Source organism: Saccopteryx leptura, chromosome 2 (genome assembly GCF_036850995.1).
Source record: "Saccopteryx leptura isolate mSacLep1 chromosome 2, mSacLep1_pri_phased_curated, whole genome shotgun sequence".
NCBI lineage: Eukaryota > Metazoa > Chordata > Mammalia > Chiroptera > Emballonuridae > Saccopteryx > Saccopteryx leptura.
The window spans coordinates 337,257,148-337,275,199 of NC_089504.1; the positions used below are offsets into that span (position 1 = coordinate 337,257,148).

Sequence of the window (18,052 nt, forward strand, 5' to 3'; positions counted from 1 at the left end):
GCTGTTCATAAATTACATATTGTGGGTAAGGACTGAAAGAAAATGAAACTAAATTATTCTTTTGAACAAAGACAAAATTTGATTCGTAGTCTGAAAATATTCCTTATATTTAGAAGTTATGTTATTTTTTAACCCTAGTTATTAACTGATTCTAGGAGCTACACACACACTATGCTATTGATAATTATTTCTTATCCCTAACTAGATCTCCTTTGGTCCAAGGATGCCTGTAATATAAATTTAATTTTTACTTCTAATTATTATCTAAAATTATCAGTATACATTTGATTATCAAAATCATTCTTAAGCTGTTTATATACATAGTTATGCATTTATATATGTATGAAATTTTGTATGTATATATATTTGTACATAATTGCTAAAGGACAACTTTCTGGCTATTTTTACCAGGGAAAAGAATTAGGAAATTTGATACAAAATCATTTTTTAGAATAAGAACATTTTAGAATTTGGGTGATTCTTAAGGCAAATCTTACCTCTCTTAAACCTGGTCTGGTAAGTGAACAGTCAAACAACAGACATGGAAGTACTGAGCTCCCACTGGCTGCCAGGCACAGTGTGAATGCCAGGGAAGCATGATGAACTAAACAGACAAAGCACTTGCCCTCATGGTGATGCCAGTCTTATAGCTTTTGTTTGAAAACTTGCGAATAAATAGATCACTACAAGGTGTCATAAAGTCTGGAAACACAGGTGAATATACATAATAAATGGTTTAGAGATAATATGATACATCAGGATGTCTCAGCCTTAGCACTATTGACATTTTTGGAATGGATAACTCTTTGTTGTAGGGGACTGTCCTGTATGATGTGGGTGGTATTAGCACCCCACCGCCTGTCACCCCCCCAATCATGAAAACCAAAAGTATCTCCAGATATTTTCAGATATTCTCTGGGGGACAAAATTGCGCCCAGTTGAAAACTACTGTATTACATGGTCTGTTCAGGGGTTGTCTTCACTTACGTGCCTCAGATGATATGTGGCTTTGATAAACTGGAGCCTTTAGCTTGCTGCAGAAGTGGCAGTCAAGGTGTTCAGTCTGTAGAAAGATAAACTAATGCCTGTGTTTCTAGGCTTTCCAACCACCCTATATTTTGGAGGTAGATATATTTCCTATTGGAAAGAGCTATTTGAAAACTTTTCTTTAGCCAAGGTAGACTTATATTCCTATCAATCCCAGCCATCACTGATCCCCGCTTTTTCTGCTGCTCCATAGAACTGGTTCCTATACTCCTGAGGGTTCTTTGTATTTTTATATCATTTTAACATTGGAAGGGCTTTTATTATTTCACTTTTCTTTGAAAGTGTACATGTGTGTGTATGTTTTGGTTTTATAGCTACGGAAACTGAGGCACAAATATTGTTAAATGAATGGATAAATAGTAATATGTTTAGTGAATAGTCAACATTCACTCCAGTGTCCATCTGGTTCTTCAGCTGTCTTTCCTCACTGCTGTGTTAGTTTCATGAAAACGGGAGTTTTATTTGGCTTGTTCATCACTGGGTTCCTTGGCCCCTAGACAGTATCTGGCACATAGTAGGCATTTAGTACATACATACTTGTTGAGTGAGTAAATGAATTGACCTGCTTTCAAAATCTTTCTCCATCTGGTTTTCTTCTCTTCTGGAAATAATTCAACCTAACTTTTTTTTTCCAATTAAAATGACATATTAAGATTTGATTTTATTATTTCAGATGTGGTGTAATAATTGGTGAAATCTGTTAACCTGCTATATCTCACACTATATTTCTTATAGACAGTCTAAAGTAGCATTATTATCTTAGTTTGAACTTTTAATCATTTAAACTCTAGCCTTTTTCGTATGAATATCGAGCCATAGCTTCCCCATTTTGTGCTTTTGTAATATTTGCCTTAGCACAAATCATTTACTGTTTTAAAACTAAGATAGCCTGTTAATATTAGATGTATGGGTTTTCACAATATGTATAATTTCTGCACATTTTATTTACTTCTTAAAGTAATACTGGCTCAGCAGATGCTCCTTACATGCCTGTAATTTAGTCATGGTCTTAAATAACTTAACAAATGGTTTGGGTTCTTAATAAGACACCTATGTACTCTGATTCATGAATTTTCTTTTCTGGGCATGACAGCCTCTTTTCTTTGACCAAAGCTCATGTGTTTGGATTCCTACTGATATCTGCATTATGGAAGATCAATTTAAAAAAATAATGAATGGGTTATTTTTCTTATATTTCTAGTTAAGAAATATATTCTTTAGCAAGTTGACTAAGAAGTCATTAACTAAGAAGAATTTGAATTGAAAAACTTATTTGAATTTTTCAAGTCTTATATATCATATTTGGCAGTTATACTGGAACAAAATTTATATGCTGATACCTGTGATTAAGAGATGACATAATTAAACTATTATTTTCTTTTCAGAAAGGATTAAGAGATAATTTTTATATCTGTTCATTGTTTTCGGATCTGCATTCCTGTGCAGTGGCCACATCAAGGAAGAGTACTTACACTTAGTTACATCTTAGTAAATAAATTTGTTTGATGAAAATTTCACCTTGATCTAAGATGTTACCTCAACTTAGAATGAATTAAAAAACAGTTTAACAGGAACAAACAAAAATAGAATTTAATAAGTACATTTGGTAAGATGTTTGCAGTCAGATTATAAATACAAAAAGTAAACTGCATTTGTAAGTTTTGTTATTTCTTCTGTGTAGTGACGTTCTTGAGTATTAATATGTACTTTTCTTCCCCTCCGAAGACCAAAAACCTTCAGTATACTTGGGCATAATAACAAATATATTTCTCATACTTAAACACTGAGAATAGTGGCTGTGTGTTATATAGATATTCATCTCTACTTTTTACCTTTGAAAGACAGCCTGTTTACTTGGAGATTTTTATTACAGGTGAATAGATGCTGGATATTCCATCTATTTGTGTGCTCTCATAAAGGCATACATGCCAAAACATATTTTTATGTTCTTTTAAAGGAGAAGAGGAAATGTTGGATAAAAACAGAGAGAAAGGTGGTATTGGATCCAGAAGATAATTGTTGGAGTTTTGGTTGACTAACTAACATCTATAATTACTGTACCAGTACAGGATCCATCATAGTATCTCCATAATTGAAACACATTTTCCATGAATTAACCTTTCTCAAAAAGTTCTTTCTCTGTTTTCTCATTGTTCTTCAGGCAAAATATATATATTCTATAACTTGAGAGAGATGGAATGCTATTGAAGGAAAAACCAAATTTACATTAAACTATTAAATACAGAGGTTGCCTATATAGCATATTTCACCAATTCTCAGATACACTTATTTTTAGTTTTTAACATCTCTGAAATTGAGAGTGCATCTTATCTTTCTGGTCTCTGACATTGTCAGATGTTTTTATTCCTTGTACATTCAATAATGATGCATTTACAGTTGATAATGTCATAGATTCTATGAAATATTTGTGTCTATGTAAGATAAATGTTTGTTAAATGCATTACTCAATGTATTTTGAGAGCTGTAGACTAAATATTTTGTCCCTAATGTTTTAACATTTTGGGAATTGTTTTTTATATAGGAGTCAATCTGATATTAGAGCTTTTAGTATTTTAATGTATTTTCTCTTAAATTTTATTAAATAGATTACATAAGAATAATTACAGTATTGCAAAACTGATTTTTATTTATTTTTTTAAGCTGAGTAACATTAACTTTATATTTATTATAGATTGTTTCTACTAATACCACCCATTTGGTGGTATAAAATACTTGTATATTTTCAAAGCTTTTTTTTTAATAACTTAAAAAGTTGGATGGCTATTATCTTGAACAATGTCTGATTATTACAAGATTATATAATGTTTTTGTTTTTAGAGTCTTACATTTAAAGAAAAAGTAACAAGCCTTAAATTTAAAGAAAAACCTACAGACCTGGAAACAAGAAGCTATAAATATCTTCTCTTGTCCATGGTGAAACTCATTCACGCAGATCCAAAGCTCTTGCTTTGTGTAAGTATTTTTATGAAACCCCTTGAAATTCTTGCACTAACTTAGTTTGTTTTAACTGAAATGCCTAGACCTTGGATATAATTGTTAGCTAAAGATCACATACTAATCCTTTCTGATCATGCTCAAAGACATTCCTAAAAAAACTAACAGAGAATACTGATATAATTAGATCAGATTTTTATTTTACTTTATTTTCCTTATCATTAAATAATATACTTTGGTTTGCTCTTCTGTCCTCACCTTTTAACAGATTATATATTATTCAGGCATTATCCTAGGATGGGGGTGAAGTTAATGAAACAAACTAAATATGTACGAGTGCTTTTTCCATTTATATGGTTGGTTTTTTAAAAACTCTCAACTGCTATTGCCAAACCATTTAGCTTTTCTATTCTCTTTTCTTCCTGTCATCAGCCTGTGTTATTACTGGCTTTGCCTACAAATTCTGTACTGGAAGGAAAAGATGGAAATGGCTGTGGTTATTGTCTGCTTGGCTTTTAATGGATTCCAGAAGATAGCATTAGATTCCAGAAGGCAGCAGTACACAAAAGAAGTAGGAACTAACAGATGTGAATGAGTGATAGTTATCTGAAGTGATTAAAAGCATGGGCTCTGGAGACAGACTAGCTGTGTGATTTGGGTGAATAATCTCTCTGTGCTTTAGTTTCCTCTTGTGAAGTGTTGTGATAATAGTTTTTACCTTAGATCAAGAAGATTGAGATTGAATGTGTTATGTTTTTAGAAACAATGTATAATGCATAATAAGGACAAGTATGTCTTAGCTAGTGTTACTATTAATAAAATAGCTAACATTAACATTAATATTATTAATGCCCCATATGTAAAGATAATATATTGTGAAGTTCATAGGATAACATGTTTAAGTTTTGTGGTGTCTCTCCAGTCTCTGGAGAGCAGTGTCCAGAAAGCTAATTCTTACTGCTTTGTTCAGCAATAGGCCTTGTAAGTGCTAAGGGACTTTCAATTTTGGTGGCATATTTTTCACATTACTATTATAGGAGTTTATAACTTGATATCCATAGTTGCAAGAGTTTTCTGAACCCCCTGAATTTTAAAAGAACATATGTATTTGTATTTTTTCTGAAGAAAAGAGAAGAAAAGGAGACAGAATTCCTCAAAGTATTAGTGATCCCAAAAGAAGGCCTGTGATGTTTTGAACTCTTTGAAAAGCCCATCCCAATTTGGGGATCTAATAGAATAAATTGTTAGAACTTAGGCATGGAAAAATGTCATGAAAACTCTCAATGAGACTCTATGAAAGTAACAAAATACCGTTTTCCTTATTTTTTTGTTATGTAGCACAAGTTATTTCATCATTTGTGTCGCATATAATATACTAGCACCACTTTGTTTGCATAGCTATAATTCAGGATCAGAGAAGACACCAAAGTCATTGGTGCCTTATGTGTTAAATATTTTATTGCTGAAAGAACAAGAATTTAAACAACACTTGCAGTTTTCCAAGTTCAACATTTAGCAAACACAAAAGGGCCATTTAAAACTGAAATTATTTTCTTTGCTGCCATCTAGTGGTTAGACAACTTTTCTCAGAATAACCAAAGGTAAGTTAAAATAGATTCATTGATTATTTCATATTTTATATATAAAATTTCTAAATCTTAGTAAATAATAGAAGTGTATGAATAACTGGTAAATGTTCTTAATCATGTTATTTTTAAAGTAATGCAATTTTATTATCTTTCATCTCTACCATGTCTATTCTAATCCATATTACTGTCAGTTTTTTGAGCCTCCTAATTGCTTAGCTTGCATAGTCTCCTACCTCCTTCTCATCTTTCTGCACTAAACTTATGTTGATCTCCTTAAAAGTAAATCTTATAATGCCCCTGCCTAGCTTAAAACCTTCTACTTGAAATTGATCTTGGGATAAAGACTGAACTTCAGATAGACCTATGAGGTCATGCAGAACCTGACTCCTGCCTACCACCTCTGGCATTGTATTTATCTTTAGTCATGATGGCCTGTTTTTCCATCCATCTTACTTACCCCATTCCTCTATACCTGCCCTTATGCTGCTGTTCCCTCTGCCTACTGTATGTTTCCCTCTCCTCTTGACCTAGTAATTCCTGCTAGTTCTGAGCTGTTATACTGCCCTCAGGAAGCCTCTCTGACTCTGCCGTATTTTCCTGATACAAGTGCTTATAGCAAATATGTATCTTCATAGTTCTTACCTCACTTGTAATCTAATACTTCCTGGTCCGATTATTTTATTGATGTTTGTCTTTCCCACCAGACTGCATACTCCAGGAGGGTAGGAAACACATCTTCTTTTTTACTTGTGTCTTTGGTATCAGGTATTAATGATTGAATATAAATAAGTGTTATTGGGTTGTTACTAATTGAATATGACATTAGAAAATAGGCTAACAGTATTTGAATTATGGATATACTAGGGTGAGGGCTTGCCTTAATTATTATGTTGGGAAAGAATCTATAATTAGCAAAATAAAAATATGTTGCACTGGTCTCACTTAAATGAACCATATATTCTTTTTTTTTTTTTTTTTTTTACAGAGACAGAGGGATAGACAGACAGGAACGGAGAGATGAGAAGCATCAATCATTAGTTTTTCGTTGCAACACCTTAGTTGTTCATTGATTGCTTTCTCATATGTGTCTTGGCCGTGGGCCTTCAGCAGACCAAGTAACCCCTTGCTTGAGCCAGTGACCTTGGGTCCAAGCTGGTGAGCTTTTGCTCAAACTAGATGAGCCCGCGCTCAAGCTGGCGACCTCAGGGTCTCGAACCTGGGTCCTTGGCATCCCAGTCCAATGCTCTCTCCACTGCACCACCACCTGGTCAGGCGAACCCATTATATTCTTTTTTTTTTCTTTTTTTTTTTTTCTGAAGCTGGAAATGGGGAGAGACAGTCAGACAGACTCCCGCATGTGCCCGACCGGGATCCACCCGGCACGCCCACCAGGGGCGAAGCTCTGCCCACCAGGGGGCGATGCTCTGCCCCTCCGGGGCGTCGCTCTGCCGAGACCAGAGCTACTCTAGCGCCTGGGGCAGCGGCCAAGGAGCCATCCCCAGCGCCCGGGCCATCTTTGCTCCAATGGAGCCTTGGCTGCGGGAGGGGAAGAGAGAAACAGAGAGGAAGGAGGGGAGGGGGTGGAGAAGCAAATGGGCGCTTCTCCTATGTGCCCTGGCCGGGAATCGAACCTGGGTCCCCCGCACGCCAGGCCGACGCTCTACTGCTGAGCCAACCGGCCAGGGCCCCATTATATTCTTGAAGTATAAATAGATGCTTCCAAGTTTCAGGAAGCTTTTTAATCTCGTTAAGTAGATAGTCATTTGCATTTATATACACTGTGAGTTTACTTTTCTTAGTGCACAGTGTTCCACAATGAAAAGGACTGAGGTGTGGCTATCTGAAGGTATGGATTCTGGCCCTGTATGGATCTGGGTAGGTCCTGTGTGCTGGACAAGGAGCTGCACGAGATAATTATGCAGTCTTATCCAGCATGCATATCCTTTGCCTTTGATCACAATCATTTATAAGATCAAAACCATTAAGTTCCAAACCAGAGGTATATTATGTAGTCATTGTAATGTGCTAAAAAAAACTATTGATACGATTTCTTATGAAAAGTTAATACTTAATTCATTTTCTTTTAGTTAAGATATTTTTCCTGGACATTATTTACATTAAAGACCAAGTACAGATGTAGACTAAGAATCCTTAACAAAAGCAGTTTCGATTTATTAAAAAATTCCACAATTATTTTTGAGATATTCACATACTATAAATTCACCATTTAAAAGTGTACAGTTTGCCCTAGTGGGTGGTGCAGTGGGTAGAGCGTTGTTCTGGAGTGCCAATGTCACTGTTGTGATCTCAAGAGTGCCAGCCAGACCCCAAGGTCACCAGTTTGAGCCCCAGTCAGGGCACATATGAGAAGCAATCAGTGGGTATATAACTAAGTGGAACAAGGAGTTGTTGCTTCCCCCCTCCTTCCCTCCCTCTCTCCTTTTCTCTCTCCTTCCCTCCCTCTCTCCCTCTCCTTCTCTCCCTCTCCTTCTCTCTCTCTCTCTCTCAAAAAAAGTATACAGTTCACTGTTTTTTAGTATATACAAGGTTGTGCAGCCATTACTGCTATCTAGTTCTAGAACATACTCATCATCCCCAGAAGAAACCTAGTACCCATTAGCTGTCATTCTACATTCCCTACTCCTTTTAGCTTGTCTGATTATTATTTTAATTGAAATTTGTTTTTTACCTTTCAGAATCCAAGAAAACAGGGGCCTGAAACCCAAGGGAGTACAGCGGAATTAATTACAGGGCTTGTCCAACTGGTCCCTCAGTCACACATGCCCGAGATCGCTCAGGAAGCAATGGAGGTAAGAGAGACATGGTTTCTGTGCTCTTGAGGGGAAGACTGGAACTGTGTACATTCTTGACGTTTCTTTGACATGTGGTTTCTGTGGGTGATAAATGTAATTTCTGCACAGCTGTAATGACAGAGATGTCATTGCTGGAAATGGTATGTTTTTCTCTACCCACTGTTTTATCAACTCCATGGAGAAAGAAGGGGTTTATTTGCTTTATATCACACATAGAAAAACATTGTATACATTTTTTTTTCTTTTTTTTTTTTTCTTTCATTTTTCTGAAGCTGGAAACAGGGAGAGACAGTCAGACAGACTCCCACATGCGCCCGACCGGGATCCACCCGGCACGCCCACCAGGGGCGACGCTCTGCCCACCAGGGGGCGATGCTCTGCCCATCCTGGGCATCGCCATGTTGCGACCAGAGCCACTCTAGCGCCTGAGGCAGAGGCCACAGAGCCATCCCCAGCGCCCGGGCCATCTTTGCTCCAATGGAGCCTTGGCTGCGGGAGGGGAAGAGAGAGACAGAGAGGAAAGCGCGGCGGAGGGGTGGAGAAGCAAATGGGCGCTTCTCCTGTGTGCCCTGGCCGGGAATCGAACCCGGGTCCTCCGCACACTAGGCCGACGCTCTACCGCTGAGCCAACCAGCCAGGGCTGTATACATTTTTATACTTAATGAAAAACTCAAAGTTTTCTAATTGTAGTTGTCATTTTTGAATTTTAAATCCAGATACAATTCATGTACCATAAAGTTTACTTTTTTTTTTTTTTTGTATTTTTCTGAAGTTGGAAATGGGGAGGCAGTTAGACAGACTTCCGCATGCACCCGACCGGGATCCACCCGGCATGCCCACCAGGGGGCGATGCTCTGCCCATAGGGGGCGTCGCTCTTTTGCAATCAGAGCCATTCTAGCGCCTGAGGCAGAGGCCACAGAGCCATCCTCAGCGCCCGGGCCAACTTTGCTCCAATGGAGCCTTGGCTGCAGGAGGGGAAGAGAGAGACAGAGAGGAAGGAGAGCGGGAGAGGTGGAGAAGCAGATGGGCGCGCTTCTCCTGTGTGCCCTGGCCGGGAATCGAACCCGGGACTCCTGCAGACCAGGCCGACGCCATAAAGTTTACTATTTTAAAGTGTAAAGCTCAGTGCTTTTTAGTATATTCATAATGTTGTACAACCATCTCCTGTATCTAATCTCCATTCTCCATTCACCCCAGCTGTGCCAACCCCTAATCTGTCTTCTGTCTTGATAGATTTGCTCATTCTAGATATTTCATATAAGCAGGATCATAATGTGGCCTTTTGTGTCTGGCTCGTTTTATTTAACATAATGTTTTCAAGGTTCATCTGTATTTTATTATGAATCACTACTTCATTCTTCATTACCAAATTTTTCATTGTATGGATGTAATGCATTTTTTTGTCATCTACTCATCAGTTGATGGATATTTGGACTGTTTCTACTTTTTGGCTATTATGAATAATGCTGCTGTGAAAATTTGTGTGAAAGTTGTGTGGACATTTCTCTTAAGTCTATAGCTAGGAGTGTAATTGCTGGGTCCATATGGTAACTCTGTTTAACTTTTTCAGGAACTTCCAAACTCTTTCCAAAGGAACTGCATCCTTTTATATTCCCACTAGCAATGTATAAGGCTTCCGGTAGCTTTTTCAGTACTTGTCATTGTTTGTCTTTTTGATTATAGCCATCCTAGTGGGTGTGAATATAGTCAACTTTTAAAAAATTATTTTACATTGATTACTTGATTTACTTTTTTTTTTTTTTTTTTTTTCATTTTTCTGAAGCTGGAAACGGGGAGAGACAGTCAGACAGACTCCCGCATGCGCCCGACCGGGATCCACCCGGCACGCCCACCAGGGGGCGACGCTCTGCCCACCAGGGGGCGATGCTCTGCCCATCCTGGGCGTCGCCATATTGCGACCAGAGCCACTCTAGCGCCTGGGGCAGAGGCCACAGAGCCATCCCCAGCGCCCGGGCCATCTTTGCTCCAATGGAGCCCTGGCTGCGGGAGGGGAAGAGAGAGACAGAGAGGAAAGCGCGGCGGAGGGGTGGAGAAGCAAATGGGCGCTTCTCCTGTGTGCCCTGGCCGGGAATCGAACCCAGGTCCTCCGCACGCTAGGCCGACGCTCTACCGCTGAGCCAACCGGCCAGGGCTTGATTTACTTTTAAGAGGAGTTATCAATTCTTATTATTTGTTCCAAACAGTGTTTCACTGGAATTTTAATAAAAGGCTTCAAAGCCGAGTCAAGAATTGCCATATACGCTAAGGACTGAGAGGAATGTGCAGGGCTCAGCAGTGTCTCTGGGGGAAGTAGAATGCAGTTAGGGTAGGGCTGGTTTGAAGGAAGAGGCTAGTTTACTCTTTATACCTTTTGGAGCTGTAATTTATTTCATAATAGTGTTTTTTGTATGTTCTATATTTCAAATTAATTATTTCCTTTTTATTTTCTGTGAGCCAAATTCCAGTTTCAGTTCTGTCAATTGAAATATTTTAGAATGAAATATTTCATCCTAAATATGAAATGCAAAGTCTATTTTGCTCTCCTCTCTCTTGTTTTTGAAAAATAATTTATGTTTTCTGTGTTTGAAAAGAATTTGTGGCAAGGTATCTTTTACTTTATCTTTTGGCCTAGAACTAAAATATTGTTGTATGTATTAATTTTGCAAGCTCTCCTTACTTGGGGATTGATTTTATGTTTCACAGAGTTCTTTGATACTTATTGAAATTGTTTGTATCTGAAAGCAGCTTTTAGTTGTATATGTTGGTGTTCTGAATTCATCATTTAGCTTCATACATGTATGCCATTCTAAGTAAGAGTGATATGAATAGAATGATTTAGTTATATCCACATACATATGCGTGAAGTTAAATACATATATTTTCCCTTAGAGATTTGGGTTCTGAGTTTTTCTGTTCTGCCTTACACTGTATATATTGAGGCTACAATTAAATAGCTCGATTTGTTGTCATTTGTAAAATAAATAGTCTAGTGTCATGTTTACCAAATATTTTTTGAGTAAATCTTCTCTCTCTTTTTAAAAAATCAGGCTCTGCTGGTTCTTCATCAGTTAGATAGCATTGATTTGTGGAACCCTGATGCTCCTGTGGAAACATTTTGGGAAATTAGGTATATGGACTTTTATATTTTAGTTCAATTTAAAATTTTATATTTTGCCTTTAAGTATTAACTTGGCTTTATTGTAAAACTTTATTCACTTATACCTCCAGAGGTTTTATGGTTTTGTTTTTTATTTGACTTAAAATTATCAGATTGTTTCTTGTTTAAACTGTGGAAACAATGTCAACAGTAATGTAGAAAATAAATTTTTAAATGTTATTACCCAACCATTAACACTGTTATTTGGTATATTCTCTTTTATTTCAGATTTCTATGTAGTTACAACTGTATTTCAAATTGACTTTGTGCAGTTATAAGTTTATAGAGTTTTAAAATCTTGTAGCATTAATAGTTTCTGGGTGTTCTTTTTGTTTGTTTTGTTTGTTTGTTTGTTTGTTTTTTGTATTTTTCTGAAGCTGGAAACGGGGAGAGACAGTCAGACAGACTTCCACATGCGCCCCACTGGGATCCACCTGGCTCGCCCACCAGGGGGCGATGCTCTGCCCCTCCAGGGCGTCGCTCTGTTGTGACCAGAGCCACTCTAGCGCCTGGGGCAGAGGCCAAGGAGCCATCCCCAGCGCCCGGGCCATCTTTGCTCCAATGGAGCCTTGCTGCGGGAGGGGAAGAGAGAGACAGAGAGGAAGGAGAGGGGGAGGGGTGGAGAAGCAGATGGGCACTTCTCCTGTGTGCCCTGGCTGGGAATTGAACCCGGGACCTCTGCATGCCAGGCCGACGCTCTACCACTGAGCCAACCTGCCAGGGCAATAGTTTCTGGTTTTTAAAACTATATGATCTTTCATACATTTTTAATACCAGTGTTTTTGATGACTGAATTAATAATGAACATCTGCTTAGAAGGCAAAAACGTACAGAATTTTATAATTTATTTCCTGGGCCCTATACATTATTCCTTTTTAATGAGCACAAAGGCAATATACATTGAAGACAATTTATGCTCAGGTTTTGTCATTCTCTTATTGCATAACTGGGTGCGCTAAGCCACTCGGCGGCTGAGATAAGTCCTCTACTGTATAGAGCTGTGTTCTTCAGTAGTAACATAATGTAAACCACATGTATACTTTAAAATATTCTAGTTGTCACATTAAATAGTAAAAAAGAAGCAGGTATAATTAATTTTAATATATTTTTAACTCAGTATAACTCTAGAATATCATTTCAACATGTAGTCAATATAAAAGATATTAATGAGATGTTTTACATTCTTTTTTTAATGGTCTTCAAAATTTAGTGTGTGTTTCACACTTACAGCACAGCTCAGTTTGGACAAGCCACATTTCCAGTGTTCAGTAACCACCTGTGGTAACTGGCTGGTAGCTACTGTGTTGGACAACACAGCTTCAGATTAAGGATTAGTGAATTTTTTCTGTAAAGGGCCAGGTATTAAATGTTTTAGATTTTGTAGGCTAGATAGTCTCTGTCATAACTATTCAGTTCTACTATTGAAGCATGGAAGCAGCCACAGACTACATGTAAATGAATAGGTGTGGCCATGTTCCCCTAAAACTTTATTTACAAGAGCAATTGATGGACTGGTTTTGGCCTGTAGGTGGTTGTTTGAAGACCCCCGCTCTAGAGCACTGGGTTTACGTAGTCTGCTGTACACGTGGTCTGTCTTTTTTTTGAGTCCTCCACAAGGATTAGATACATGAATGAAGTAATTAGGAGTTTGGGAAATAGGGGGCTTAGAAGTACTTGATTGGTTTTTTGTTTGTTTGTTTTTTACATATTCTATAGATGTATTTCCTTTGATTGTCATGCTATTAGCATTTTGATAACCATTCTCTAAAACAAATCATACAAGGCAAAATAACCTTCTCTAAACTCAGATTATTTATTGACAATGCTGGTAATAATGAACTTTATGTTATTGCAGCTCACAAATGCTTTTTTACATCTGCAAGAAATTAACTAGCCATCAAATGCTTAGTAGCACAGAAATTCTCAAGTGGTTGCGGGAAATTTTGATCTGCAGGAATAAATTTCTTCTTAAAAATAAGGTAAGCAAAATGACATTTTTAAAAAGGGAAGAATATTTAGAATTGTCATGGGAAGAGATTATCAGCTCCTCCCTCTTACAGAATCTTCAAGGGAAATATGGGCAGAGGCCAATGACTAACAAATCAACATTTAAAAAATTATTCTGAGGCTTTGGTATTAGAGTCGTGATCCTGATTGATTCTAATTGAGTTAAGCAGGTCTCTATGGGCCAGGCCTAGGAGGAGTGGGGGGGCTATAACCAAAGTAGACTGAGGAGCATATTCTTACTCTGCTCGCAAGTTCATACCTAAGATTTGGATCTTATGGCTGTACTAGATCAGGGGATCTTATCTATGAAGAAGCTGAAGGTGGCCTGACCTGTGGTGGCACAGTGGATAAAGCGCCGACCTGGAACACTGAGGTCGCTGGTTCAAAACCCTGGACTTGCCTGGTCAGGGCACGTATGGGAGTTGATGTTTCCTGCTCCTCCCCCTTCTCCCCCCGCAAAAAAAAAAATCAATCAATCAATACATAAAATTTAAAAAGAAGCTGAAGGGGACAGGTATTTATTTATATTCCTGCCATCAAGGTTTCACCTTGAAAGTATCAGGAGCCTTCTTCCTTTGGGTCGAGTGAAAAGTTTGATTCTGAACTTTTGAAGCGTAATAACAAGGTTTTAGCCCTGGCCGATTGGCTCAGTGGTAGAGCGTCAGCCTGGCGTGCAGGAGTCCTGGGTTTGATTCCCGGCCAGGGCACACAGGAGAAGCGCCCATCTGTTTCTCCACCCTTCCCCCTCTCCTTCCTATCTGTCTCTCTCTTCCCCTCCCGCAGCCAAGGCTCCACTGGAGCAAAGTTTGCCTGAGCTCTGAGGATGGCTCTGTGGCCTCTGCCTCAGGTGCTAGAATGGCTCTGATTGCAGCAGAGTAACGCCCCAGATGGGCAGAGCATCGCCCCCTGGTGGGCATGCCGGGTGGATCCCAGTCGGGCGCGTGCGGGAGTCTGTCTGACTGCCTCCCCGTTTCCAGCTTCGGAAAAATACAAAAACAAAAAACAAAAAACAAAGTTTTAGGGGATAGGGAAGAGCCTTGAATTTCTTTTAATATAAGTTTCTATAATTAGTCAATTAAATATTCTCTTATGGGTAAATATGGGAGTTGATGCTTCCAGCTCCTGCCCCCTTCTCTCTCTGTCTCTCCTGTCTCTCTCTCTAAAATGAATAAATAAAATTAAAAACATTTTAAATGTTCTCTTATGGGATAGTTTTATAAGTACTTGATTCAGTGAATTTTTATTTATTTCTAGAGTCATAGCTATGAACAATCTTAAATGTAACAAATTCATATGCTTTTCAGTTGGCCATGCAGCTTGTTAAAATTTTTTTTGACTCATGGTGAATTGGGTTTATTCACATCTGGCTTATCTTACTATGTTAATATAGTGGAATTTGGCATTATTCTAGGATGAGGAAGAACATTAGACTTCAAAGTTTTATGCCTTTGCCTGTGGTAAATTTCTCCACAGTACAGCATTAGCAGTCCAACCCAGTAATAAATCTGTACTACTTTGGTCAATCAAGTCACTCTTGTGACATACTTGGCATAAATGTCAGTGTCAGTTACTGGTCCAGAGGAATTTAATCTCAGAAGAGTCAAGTACCAATTATCCTGACATGGCCGAGATAAAATCTTGTGGAAGAAAATCTTGATAAGTCATTTTTAATTGACTGAGAAGTACGTGTTGATGTTTTACTTGTGTCCATGTTAGATTGAGAAATGTTAATTTATGTTTCTAGAATTTATTGTTTCTGATGATTTGAAGGGTGTAAAACAGAGGTGTTTCAGAGATATTGACCAGATGTTATTTGTGCTCTGGGGTTTCTAGTGAATGCTCTTCAAAGGGAGAGCTGGGCGTTGTGAGGAGAAGTTGTCCAGGGTAGTCTCAAATAGGAAGATAACTTGTATTAAGTATTTATTTCTCTTGGTTAACAGTGCTTCAGAAAGGCTTACTTATTTCTTTCTAGCAGGCAGATAGAAGCTCCTGTCACTTTCTGTTCCTTTATGGGGGATGTGACATTCCTTCAAGTGGCAACACCAGTCAGATGTCCATAGACCACGAAGAGCTACTCCGCACTTGCACTCCTGGAGCCTCTCTCCGGAAGGGAAAAGGAAGCTCATCCATGGTAAGCAGCTGCTTTTCTAGTTTTCCTGTATTGTCGTCGGTGCTCTGTATTTTCTTCCAAATGAACTTTGGTAAATTTCAACTAGGTAATGTAGCATGGTAGAGAACTGCTTAGCAGGCATCCCCAAACTATGGCCCGCGGGCCACATGCGGCCCCCTGAGGCCATTTATCCGGCCCCCTGCCACACTTCTGGAAGGGGCACCTCTTTCATTGGTGGTCAGTGAGAGGAGCATTGTATGTGGCGGCCCTCCAACAGTCTGAGGGACAGTGAACTGGCCCCCTGTGTAAAAAGTTTGGGGACCCCTGGAGAGTCTAGCTCTAGCACAGCTCTCTGTGGAAACTGATACAGGTTCCTAACATATCTGACTCAATTCCTCAAATTTTAAAATAGAGATAACGATAATTCTTACCCCAGAATTGTTGTAAGGATTAAATGGAATCATTTGCAAAATTTGTAAACAGTAGTTGATCAAGTATTTGAGGCTTATGAGCTATAACTGACAGATGTAATTATTATTAAAGCCCACCTCATAAAAGAGACCATTTAAATCTCAGAAGTTTAAAAGTTGTACCAACTTTGAAAAGTACAGCTTAACCTGACTGGTGGTAGTGCAATAGATAGAGTGTCAACTTGGGATGCTGAGATCCCATTTCTGAAACTCTGAGGTCGCTGGCTTGAGCACAACTCATCCAGCCTGAGCATAGGCCTGCCAGCTTGAGCGTAGGGGCGCTGGCTTGAGCACAGGGTCGTCAATATGATATCTGGGTCACTGGCTTAAGCAAGGGGTCATTGCTTGGCTTGAGCCTCCCAGTCAAGGCACATGTGAGAAACAATCTGAACAACTAGTAAGTGACCCAACTATGAGTTGATGATTCTCATTCCTCTCCTTTCCTCTCTCTCTCACTAAAAAAAAAATAGTCCAACTTTACTGGGAGAAAGAAAGCATTTTTCTTCATGTTACAGATAAACGTTTCTATGATTTAGTTGTGTGATTCATTTTAAAAACAAATCATAGTATATGCAGAACATTAAAATCATTAAAATCAAAAAGAGTTTCTTTTCCAGACTAAAGCTTTTTTAATCCCTAATTTTCAATACAACTATAACAACTATACAGTATAGTGTTTATAATTGTCTACCTGCAGAATTTGCATTTGTTTTCTAAATGAGGATTTTTCTATTTCATGCTTTGGGAATATGTAATCCAGAATCACGTATCTTCTACAGCAATATTTAATTCTTGTTTATACCCTCATTTCAGTCAGTATTTCTTCCCTCCAGTAGGTAGATAGAATTTCCTGTTACTTCCTCTTCCTTTGTCATTTCTATTTGGGAAGTGCTTTACATTTTTATGTTGTGGGTGGTTTATTTGTGTTCATGTTAGATTTAATCTACATTTCTGGAATCTAGAATAGGATAATACTCAGTTTGAAATTGGACAGATAAACCCTGGCCGGTTGGCTCGGTGGTAGAGTGTTGGCCTGGCATGTGGGAGTCCCGGGTTCGATTCCTGGCCAGGGCACACAGGAGAAGCGCCCATCTGCTTCTCCCCCTCTCCCCCTCTCCTTCCTCCTCTCCTTCCTCCTCTCCTTCCTCTCTGTCTGTCTCTTCCCCTCCCGCAGCCAAGGCTCCACTGGAACAAAGTTGGCCCGGGCGCTGGGGACGGCTCCATGGCCTCTGCCTCAGGCACTAGAAAGGCTCTGGTTGCAACAGAACAATGCCCCAGATGGGTAGAGCATCGCCCCCTGGTGGGCATGCCGGGTGGATCCCGGTTGGGCACATGCGGGAGTCTGTTTGACTACCTCCCTGTTTCCAACTTCAGAAAAATACAAAAAGGAAAGAAAAAAAAAAGAATTTGGACAGACAGTAGCATTATGTTGATCGAAATAAATAATCTCATTTCTTATTCAGACAAGATATTTGGAGGTTTGAAAATTCTTATCATGTTTAAAGGGGAACGCTTGTTGCATTTTTGGGTTTTATAAGTAAAATGACCTACTTAAAAATACATGCCTGTCACCTCTGACTCCAGGATAGTGCAGCAGGGTGCAGTGGAACCCCACCGATATGCCGACAAGCACAGACCAAACTGGAAGTGGCCCTGTACATGTTTCTGTGGAGCCCTGACACTGAAGCTGTTCTGGTCGCCATGTCCTGTTTCCGCCACCTCTGTGAGGAAGCGGATATCCGGTGTGGGGTGGACGAAGTATCGGTGCATAACTTCCTGCCCAACTATAACACGTTCATGGAATTTGCCTCTGTCAGCAATATGATGTCAACAGGTAAATATGTATGTTTCTTTTCACTGCCTTGAATCACATGATACCTGATTGTGCTAGGAATGCAAGGAT

General features: G+C 38.9%; 1 protein-coding gene and 1 non-coding gene across 6 annotated transcripts in view; one reads left to right on the forward strand and one right to left on the reverse strand.

Moving 5' to 3' along the window:
• NF1 (neurofibromin 1) overlaps positions 1-18,052 on the forward strand; it is a 238,987-nt gene that overhangs the window by 74,189 nt on the left and 146,746 nt on the right. For 4 of the 5 annotated variants that reach the window (XM_066363768.1, XM_066363764.1, XM_066363767.1 and 1 more), the window contains 6 exons: positions 3,886-4,020; positions 8,288-8,401; positions 11,453-11,532; positions 13,418-13,541; positions 15,542-15,700; positions 17,734-17,983. In XM_066363768.1, the coding sequence (XP_066219865.1) occupies positions 3,886-4,020; positions 8,288-8,401; positions 11,453-11,532; positions 13,418-13,541; positions 15,542-15,700; positions 17,734-17,983 (862 nt within the window). The remainder of the gene's footprint in view (positions 1-3,885; positions 4,021-8,287; positions 8,402-11,452; positions 11,533-13,417; positions 13,542-15,541; positions 15,701-17,733; positions 17,984-18,052) is intronic. The other variant, XM_066363765.1, reaches the window with a different exon arrangement.
• On the reverse strand, positions 8,970-9,045 carry TRNAT-AGU (transfer RNA threonine (anticodon AGU)). The gene has a single exon. It is a non-coding gene; the product is annotated as a tRNA-Thr (tRNA).